Source organism: Dipodomys ordii, unplaced genomic scaffold, assembly GCF_000151885.1.
Source record: "Dipodomys ordii isolate 6190 unplaced genomic scaffold, Dord_2.0 Scaffold77, whole genome shotgun sequence".
NCBI classification, from domain to species: domain Eukaryota; kingdom Metazoa; phylum Chordata; class Mammalia; order Rodentia; family Heteromyidae; genus Dipodomys; species Dipodomys ordii.
The window spans coordinates 1,359,279-1,368,493 of record NW_012267293.1 but is presented as its reverse complement, the minus strand read 5'-3'; the positions used below and the strand labels follow the sequence as shown (position 1 = coordinate 1,368,493).

The window sequence follows — 9,215 nt, the reverse complement described above, 5'->3', positions numbered from 1 at the left end:
CCGCAGCTCTGTGTGGCCCGCAGCTCTGTGTGACCCGCAGCTCTGTGTGGCCCGCAGCTCTGTGTGACCCGCAGCTCTGTGTGGCCTGCAGCTCTGTGTGACCCGCAGCTCTGTGTGGCCCGCAGCTCTGTGTGACCGGCAGCTCTGTGTGGCCCGCAGTTCTGTGTGACCCGCAGTTCTGTGTGACCCGCAGTTCTGACCCGCAGTTCTGACCCGCAGCTCTGTGTGACCCGCAGCTCTGTGTGACCCGCAGCTCTGTGTGGCCCGCAGCTCTGTGTGACCCGCAGCTCTGTGTGGCCCGCAGCTCTGTGTGGCCCGCAGCTCTGTGTGGCCACTCTGGGGATTGTGACCATCCTCTCACGCCCACGCCTGTGGCTATGCTCTGCCCTCTGCCACCTGCTAGGGAAGACCCTCTAGCCTCCGCAGGAGGTAGACCTACCAGATTAAAGCCAGGCTCGCCACAGAACGCAAATGGCCTTCTGATCGCTTACAGGTTTATTACTACGCTGATGCTCAGACAACGCACACGACCTTCCCAAATGGCATGGAGATTGTGCAGTTCCCAAACAAGCGGACCGGTAACAATGCCCTCAACCTGCCCGGCAAACTGACATCCCTTTGCCTGTCCTGGGTGGGGTGGGAGGGGAGTGCAGATACCCAGCATTAGGCAAGTTTCTAAAATTCAAGTTTTACTGGAGCATCTTACACTGTTATCTGGCAATCCTAGTTATAAACTCATACGGCTAGAAGCCAACCTCTGTGAATTTCATTAGGATATATAGCGGCTCTTTGTTCAGGAGTTGGCATGTTTGGTGACGGATTTCTTCTGTGTGTGTGTCCCCTGCACGTGTCCATAAACCCTGCCACTCCTTCTTTGTAAAAAACGAAACCTTCAGAGAAGTTCCACCCCGACGGCTCGAAGGAGACGGTCTTCCCGGACGGCACCGTGACGCGTCTGCGCGGCGGCTGCGAGGAGACAGTCTTCCCGGACGGCACCGTGGTGTGCGTGCAAAGGTCAGCCGCCCGGGGTTGGCGCGTCCGTCACTGAGGCCTCTGAAAAAGCCTTTGATAGTTACTTACTTATAACAATAGAAAATGGTGTCCTGGACCCTCAGAGTCTGTCTGCGAACCCCGCTTGAACCCCGCGGCGAAGCGCGTGGGTTTCCGGGGGTTGGTGTTTGAGTGGTCACAGACACACAGTGCCGTCTCCCGCAGCGACAAGCCACATCTATGGTGGTGGTCCTGTGAGACTGTATGGCCCACCGTGCCAGGGCCACTGGGGGTCAGCATCACCTGATGACACGGTTCTCAGGATGTGGCATGCCGTGGGACTGTACTTAGTTCATGAAAGCTGACTGTGCTTGAATGACAACCCTCCACCGGGCCGTGCTGTCTGTCCGGAAGCCCGTCTGTGAGAACGTGTGTAAACCTGGACACGCCCGGACAGCTGGGCGTGGGCGTCTCACAGCTGGCTGGGGCATCGCCCTCCACCCGGCCGCCTGAGCCGGGGTTTGGGAGCTGGCCTCTGCGCTGCCCCGCCCGCGCCCCAGCTTCTGCCTGGGTGGAATTCCCGCGGCCTCCGCTTCCTGGCCCTCCAGCGCTGCCGCATGTCTCCCTCGGTCTAGACGTGCTCTAGAGGCCACGGCGGCCTCACCCAGGCCCTTTTCTGTCCTGTGTTCATGGTGTGCCCGGTTCCACCTCGCTGCCATCCTAAGCTGTGTTTCTGGGCCTCATCTTCTCTGCGCACAGATGCATTTCCCTCACCCACAGGTGCATGTCAGCAAGGCTCCATCTGCGCCCCCCCAGGGATGGGAGCTGGGTGCTGGGGTGTCGCTCTCCCCACTCGCTCCCTGCTCCCAGCTGGCCTCGGCAGGGCCTTCTTACGGGTGCTTCTCCTTGACCAGGAACGGTGACAGGACCATCACATTCAGCAACGGGCAGAAGGAGATCCACACCGCGCACTTCAAGCGGAGGGAGTTTCCTGACGGGACCAGCAAGACCGTGTACGGCAGTGGCTGCCGGGAGAGTGAGCACGCTTCCGGAAGGCTCAAGGCCAGAGGCCAGACCGGCAGTGTCATCCCGGACCGGAAAGCCCAGCCCCCCGCAGACAAGCACTGCTAAAGGAGCAGCTGCCCCTCAACGGTCTTGGAGACGCCCCACACTTTAGGAGCACAGGCCACCTGGAAACGGCCAACATCCCAGGTCCTGCTTGGCGCAAGTGCTCTGAACGAGGCTCACAAAAGCGACACCAGGTTTTCTCCGCAGCCGCAAGGCCAGTTCCACCACGTGCCGGGTGAGGGGAGGGGAGGCCGCGCTCGGGGTTAGAAGGACCCAGTCCGGTGTCCGGGGCCTGCTCCGGACACGCAGGGCCTCGTGACAGACACACGGACTGAGGGCTCCTTTGGGTGTTTTGAAAATGCAAGTGCAAACTGCCGCTCAACCGATTTTCATGATACAATGTGGGACCCCGGAAGGTAAAAGAGAATCATTTCTTGAAAATCTTTCATCAGATATATGTTTATTTAACTTTTCCTGTCTGTATTTTTCATGTGTATACGTGAAAGATGAAATATCCTACTTTAGTGTCGGTGGATATTGGAACTGTAAGTTTATTACGGCACATCACAGCGATCCTCGGTGTTTTGGTGATGTTCTTTAAAGTAACTGGAGAACAATGTGCTGTCCTGGCTCTGATGGGGCAGAAGCTGTCTCCATGGGTCGAGGCCTGCTCTTCAGATGAATGGCCAGCCAGGGCACAGACATCTATCAGCTGTCATGGGCCAAGCTCCTGACTGAACACCCACTCTGGGTCTGGCTGCAGATGGACTTGCTTAGTGCGCTGAGTCTTCTGGGTCAGCCGAGACGGACTGTCATCCAAGCAAATGAAAGGGGACATTATTCCCAGCACAAACGACTCCTCGTGGTCTGCGAGAGGCTGGGAGGCAGCCAGGGTCAGATCTTGTCTGTAAACCACATTCGGCCTGTGTGACTGGCCCGACGGGCAGTTTTCACTGTGTGTAGGGAGATGTCAGTCCATGCTCCACTGTCAGGCGTGTAAAATCCTGATGGGCGGGAGCGGGGTGTCCCTCTGCCGGAAGTCTAGGTGGAGGAGGCATTCTGGCAGTCCTGAAATCTGCTTATTAAAATGGCATTTCCTCCCAGTTCCCCCAAAGCCAGACTCCGCTTTTCACTCCTAACCCTGTCCTCTGCTCTTTGGATGAGTCTGCTGGCACAGGTGCCTGAAAGTCCCCGGCGGACATGTGACAGAGGCTGGCCTGATCTAGGTGCTGCTGGGAGGGGGCGGAGCCTCTGGGGGCATGTGGGCACTGGGAGGGGGCGGAGCCTCTGGGAGGGGGCGGAGCCTCTGGGGGCATATGGGCACTGGGAGGGGGCGGAGCCTCTGGGGGCATGTGGGCACTGGGAGGGGGCGGAGCCTCTGGGGGCATGTGGGCACTGGGAGGGGGCGGAGCTATGGGCACTGGGAGGGGGCGGAGCCTCTGGGGGCATGTGGGCACTGGGAGGGGGCGGAGCCTCTGGGGGCATGTGGGCACTGGGAGGGGGCGGAGCCTCTGGGAGGGGCGGAGCCTCTGGGGGCATGTGGGTCCTGGGAGGGGGCGGAGCCTCTGGGGGCATGTGGGCACTGGGAGGGGGCGGAGCCTCTGGGGGCATGTGGGTACTTGGGGGCCTTAGGTGAGGGGACCAGTCTCCTCGGGGATTATCCAGCTCAGTCTCTTTCTCTTCTCCTTTGTTCTGGAGTGAGCAGGGTTTCACCACATGCTGTGGTGGGTTGTGCTGCCACACAGATGGGCCTGCACAGACAACTGATCAAGGAGCTCTGAAATAGAGTCAGAATTAACCCTGGGGCCTCCTTAACCCCTTCTTAGCTGTTCCACAATCCACATATGATTGTGGGAAGTGTGACCTGAGAGTTAACATGACTAAGTAAGACTGATCGAGAAATGGGCATAGCAGGCAAGCCAAATCAGGAGCAGTTGGAAAATTAATGCCAGTGGCATAGACACAGCTTGTGAATTTGTTTTTCACTGCTGAAAGACAAAATATAGCCATCTATGCTTCTGACCTGGCTTGACCGCAACAGGGTGATGGAGAAGGCTCTGCCTGCCAACTCTCGGTCTGGGTTGAGACTCCAGTGACCTGCCTGACATCTTGATGGCTATGAATGCCGTTTCCTGAGAACTACTTGCCGTCCCCAAGTGTGCAGTGCAGGTGGTCAAAACCAGATAGAAAGTCCGCAAGGCCCAGAGATGGCTCTCCTGCCATGTGTGCCTGGAATTATGTCATAATAACTTACATTAGGGATTATTGCTGGATTTAGCTATTTGGACATCCAGTACTTTTCCCCCTCTTACTGCCGTAACAAATGAACCAAGCTTAGTTGCTTAATGACAAGGAGGTTAATCGGATTAAAACATCTGTGCATTGAGGGGCACCATGGCTCATACCTGTAACTCAAGCTCCTCAGGAGGCCGAGTTCTTATCTTGCAGATGGTAGGTCTGATGGAGGAGCATACTGTACTGTGTACACTGTAACCTCCTTGATAAGATCCTGCAGGATGCAAACCAGCACTTTTTGCCACGGGATTCCACGAGGAGAGACCAGGGCCATTTCCCCGACACATGTCAGTTAGAGGCCATAAGGAAGCGTGCAGTCTCAGAACACACCCACAGAAAACAGGAGTGTATTTTGCTACAAGCAAGGCAGTACCACAGAAAAATCAAGGGATGGAGAATGTAGTCAGCACCTATTGTATGCCCAGCATAGTGGAGATCAAAGCCAGGACTCCCAAGCCTTGGAGAGCCCAAATTTGGTGTCTTTGGCATACTGAGCCTTTGGACCCACAGGGAATTAACTTCTTCAGGATGAGGTCTTCTGAGCTTGGCTGCACACCCCTCAAAAGCAAGCAGAGGCTCTGCTAGCTTTACCATGTACTCCCTCTTGTAAGACAGGCACCAAGGCACCCTTCGCTGGGGTCATGGTTACCTGTCCCTTGTGACTGGCATAGACATGAACAGTCTGTGCATTTAAGACGCCACTCTGTGAATCTTTAGGGACTGGTTTCAACAAGTTATGTCTTCTTGTGTCAGGTCCCTGGCTACATGGAATTGCCTCTAGGATCATGGCTCTTGGTGGGCTTGGACTGTGTCACATGGCTGGAGATGAATCCAGCCATTATGTTATCTAGGGCTACTGTTGGCCTGGGTCCTGTGGTGGACCGGATTGTCCCCGCACACTTGGGCCCTGGGACTGGTACTGGAGTTCACTTCAGGAGCTGTGGACAGGCGCATCCGCGGCCCATAGATCAGAAGCCTGCTGTCAGGCTGCCCCAGGAGAGGAGGACGAGAGCCATCTTACGGAGCGATGTCTGGACTCATGAGTCAGAGGTCAGCGTCAGCCCGCAAGGACCCAGCCCGACAGACCTTCCTCCAGCCGCTGTAGACAGGCTGCTCTCAGTCTGCAAGAGAGGGAGGAGCTGCGCTGGAATGCAGGGCCACAGGGGGGTCTACTGAGAGGTGATGTTTGCCAACCCTGCCCGCCCGGAAACCTGGGCGCACGCGTCTCCTGGGGGGGACAGTGACGAGGCCAGACAGAGGTTGTGTGTTTTGGAGGACCAATACTCATATATTTGTTAGTAGGTCTGATATAGGGTTTATGCACAATGGGGCTTTTGGGGGTTTTCAGTGACTCATACTATTCTGAATGATTGAAGTTGCCAAAATAACTTAGACAGAGAGTGACAACACTAAGACACAAAGTGAATTCCTGGCCTCTGGTTGCACCGCTCGTACCTAACCTTCCTGTACAGTGTTTCAGACACTCTTCCACGCTGACACGAATCCATAGTGAGGTGATGGGAGGGAGGGTCCATCCACAGGCAAGGGGGGCAGCCGCTGTTCTTCCAAGAGATCTGAGCAAACAGACTTGTGACGCGTCCAGTCTGACCTCACGGGCACATACCGTGCTTGTCCGAGCGCCATGCCGACGCCCATGACCTCAGAGCCGGCCCAGGAGCTCTGTCACCTCCCTTAGCCGCTGGCTGAGCACCAGCTCTGGGGTAGGAAGTCTCAGGGTTCAAAACCCCACCTCATCTTGTGTTGTTTTTACTTTGGGCCACTTGGCAATGTTGTTATCCATTCTGTTTTGGAACTCTTGGATTATTCGTTTGACACATAATCCATTCCTGGAAGCCCCAAAAGTCACTTCATTGAAAGGTAAAATGAGGGCAACGTTGCCGGGCGTCTGGGGCCCGGCTGGAGGCTGGGGAGGTGCGTGAGGCCTCCCTGGTCCCGCCGCCCCGCGGCTGGGGGAGAGAGGACGGCATAGGACGGTGGAGTCTCCCGAGACCTGACTTGACCTCAGAGGAGTCTCTTGTGGGCACGAGGAAGCCCTCGGGCCGCTGGTCGCTGCCCTCAGCTGGGAAGCGCGTGTGTGTTTGGGGCACAACCCTGAGGCTTTCTTTGTGACGGTGACTTTCTTCTTGCACATTCCGTCTGTGAATCCTAAGATGATGTATGTGCGCGTGAGCAGAGCACCCGGCCGGGCCTGCGCTGACCGCCCGTGGTAAAGGAGACGCTGGAGTTTTATTTGTGGCTTTGCCCCGTTCCCTCTCCTCACCCTTTAGACTGTTACATAGATCAGTTGGATAACAGCATGGACAAGTCTTCTCTTCACTGACACATCTGTGGAACAATCTCATGACAAGGCAGGGCTGTAGATGACTTCTAAGAGCCATGGTTTCAAGGTGTCACTGACCAAGATATCGAATCCAAAGAGCTCAAAGCAATTGATGGTGGTTAGGACAGAGGAGCCATGGTGAGGTGGTGAGGATCGCCAAGAAGTTGATCTTCCACAAAACAGATCGTCCACATCCCAGTGACCGAGATAAGAGAAAAGCCTGGAGGGTGTCCACTTGCGTCCGTGGTCCGCCACTTCGTTGATTTCTTCCAGGAGGGGCCCCGTGGATGGATGCTGCTGTTGGTCAGATGAGAGTAATAGTCCTGCACGTTACTGAGATGAAGCTTTTCCATAGCCAACAGCGCCAGGCCTCCCTGAGCAGGTAAGTGGTGGAAGGCTTAACGCTGGTGACGTAGATGCAGATGGGAAGGTCGTGCTGGCACCTGCCTATGAGCGGAGGTTGCGGATATATTTCTGAACTATGTATGTATCGTATGAAGAATTAGAAAAATTAGGGCTGCGTCCATTTTACAATTTGCTAATTTGCTAACTGCTGATTCTGCTTCTGTAAACTTGCTTACGCTGGCACTGACCCTTCCCTTCCCAAAAATGAGTTAAAAAGTTTCAGGGACCAGATGCCAGCACCAGGACAAGGTCAGTGGTTGTAGATAAAGAACAGACAGTACGTGTTCCTCAGTTCCCATTTAGAAATTCCCCAGACAGGACCTTGAGATAACGACCACCTGGCAAGACCACAAGCTAAGCCAAATGTCAACCAATCATAGGCCTGTAACCATGTAAACCCCCCCTTAAACCAACCATGGGCCAGTCATTTTACAAAGAGTGTTACAAAATTTCCCGCGTGGCAAAGTGATTGTTGGTGTATATGGTGACCTTTAAATGGACCAATCATGGGATGCTTTGTGTTATGCGTTAATCTTGTGATTTTTGCTTTTGAAAAGGCTTGTAGCCACTGCTCGGGGCTCCCTGTCTGCTCGGGACGGGGAGTCCATTTGCGCAAACGTCAAATAAACTTGCTTATTGCATCTCCCGGCCTGGAGTCTGAGTTTTCTGGGGCGCCCTCCCGTTGACGAAAGTATCCCAGGAGTCTGGGGTCTTTCAGTTAAAGATGGGGTCTCTAGCGTCACTGAACAGGACTATGCCGGGCCATGGGACAATTCTGCCAGCTTGCAAATCCAATAGCTCTGCTTGGTGCCCAGCGTCAGCTTCTCTTTACAGAACTTGGCCACAAACTTGGGTGGCCAGGGGCATGGCGAAGATGAGGGGGTGAAAGTATACAGAGGGCGTCGTCCAGCTCTTCATGGGCTCCAAGTGCTTGGCCAGGTGGGCCCCTGGGTGGTGGCTCAGCCGCTGCCAGGGCCTAATGCCAACATGTTCCCTCATCGGAAGGAGGCAGCCCTCCAGGGACAGGTTCCGGCCTCCGTCCAGCTCCGTCCACCCCGCTCCAGCAAGACGCTCCACACCCCTCGGGAGCGGTGTCATCCCTGCCGAATACCAGCTGCTTCAAGGAGGCCCCGGGCTGCTCCTCCTTCGGCCTGGGAACGCTTCTGGCCAAACCACGGCAGAGCTTTTCTGTGACTCGCCTCCCAGACCCCCCACGCCTCCTGGGCCTGCTCTCCCACTGGAGACCCCTCAGCCACCTCCCTCCTGCTCACCCACACGCTGGTGTGCACTAGGTTAAGTGTCCGGCTGTTTGTCTTGGAAGACAAACTGCAGACCCTGCCGAGCCTGAAAGGGAGCATAACTAGCCACTGGAAAGAATGTAAACACGTGCATAGCTAATGAGTTCTGATGTTAAAGGAAGCGTGGACGCTCTCCCACCGAGGGCCTGTGGCCAGCTGAGCAGGCCGCCGCGCCTCGGAGCTGTGCCCGGCCTTCAAGCCAGTGGCGGTTTGCGGGGAAGAGGTGAGAAGCGGCACCCGAGTTTTTGAAAATCCACTTTGAACAGACCGACAATGATGATTTACATTTACCTTTCATGTTCTGAAAGGCAAATGGAAGTCTGGGTTTGAACCGTACTTCTGGACTTCAGAGAGGGAAAGGGAGGAAGTCTGGAGGAAACCGCGGCTGACAGCAGGCGAGCTGTTTCACCCTGACCCGGGGCAGAGGAGAGGCGTCCCGAGCTTCTCAGGGACAGGGCAGCTGCTCCCAAGTCCTAAGACATCGTGTCATCAAACATCCAGGTGAAGACAAGCTCGACGCACTGTCTTCCTTGCATAATTTATCATGTGATGACACAAATAACTAACAGATGTTTGAGTTTCTGATTTATGCAAAAGGAGAAAGTCATAACATATGCTGTCCTGAAATGAAGCAGCTGTAGAGAGAGAGGGAGAGACTGAGGGAGGAGAGAGAGAGGGAGACTGAGGGAGGAGAGAGAGAGGGAGAGACTGAGGGAGGAGAGAGAGAGGGAGAGACTGAGGGAGGAGAGAGAGAGGGAGGCTGAGGGAGGAGAGAGAGAGGGAGAGACTGAGGGAGGAGAGAGAGAGGGAGACTGAGG

At 55.5% G+C, this 9,215-nt stretch overlaps 2 protein-coding genes across 2 annotated transcripts in view; one reads left to right on the top strand and one right to left on the bottom strand.

The window, feature by feature from the left end:
* The window catches only part of LOC105991788 (centromere protein J-like), a 15,624-nt gene extending 13,394 nt beyond the window's left edge, over window positions 1–2,230 (top strand). Inside the window, exons 9-11 of the mRNA XM_013024514.1 lie at window positions 494–578; window positions 897–1,014; window positions 1,905–2,230. Coding sequence (XP_012879968.1) covers window positions 494–578; window positions 897–1,014; window positions 1,905–2,121 — 420 coding nt within the window. The 3' untranslated portion in view covers window positions 2,122–2,230. The remainder of the gene's footprint in view (window positions 1–493; window positions 579–896; window positions 1,015–1,904) is intronic.
* A 3,861-nt stretch (window positions 2,231–6,091) lies between these two features.
* Window positions 6,092–9,215, bottom strand: part of Ttll2 (tubulin tyrosine ligase-like family member 2) — a 7,663-nt gene continuing 4,539 nt past the window's right edge. The window contains 10 exon segments of the mRNA XM_013024513.1: window positions 6,092–6,320; window positions 6,370–6,433; window positions 6,930–7,073; window positions 7,076–7,159; window positions 7,162–7,188; window positions 7,819–7,860; window positions 7,863–7,947; window positions 7,994–8,097; window positions 8,100–8,180; window positions 8,183–8,262. Of these exon segments, the coding sequence (XP_012879967.1) occupies window positions 6,092–6,320; window positions 6,370–6,433; window positions 6,930–7,073; window positions 7,076–7,159; window positions 7,162–7,188; window positions 7,819–7,860; window positions 7,863–7,947; window positions 7,994–8,097; window positions 8,100–8,180; window positions 8,183–8,262 (940 nt within the window).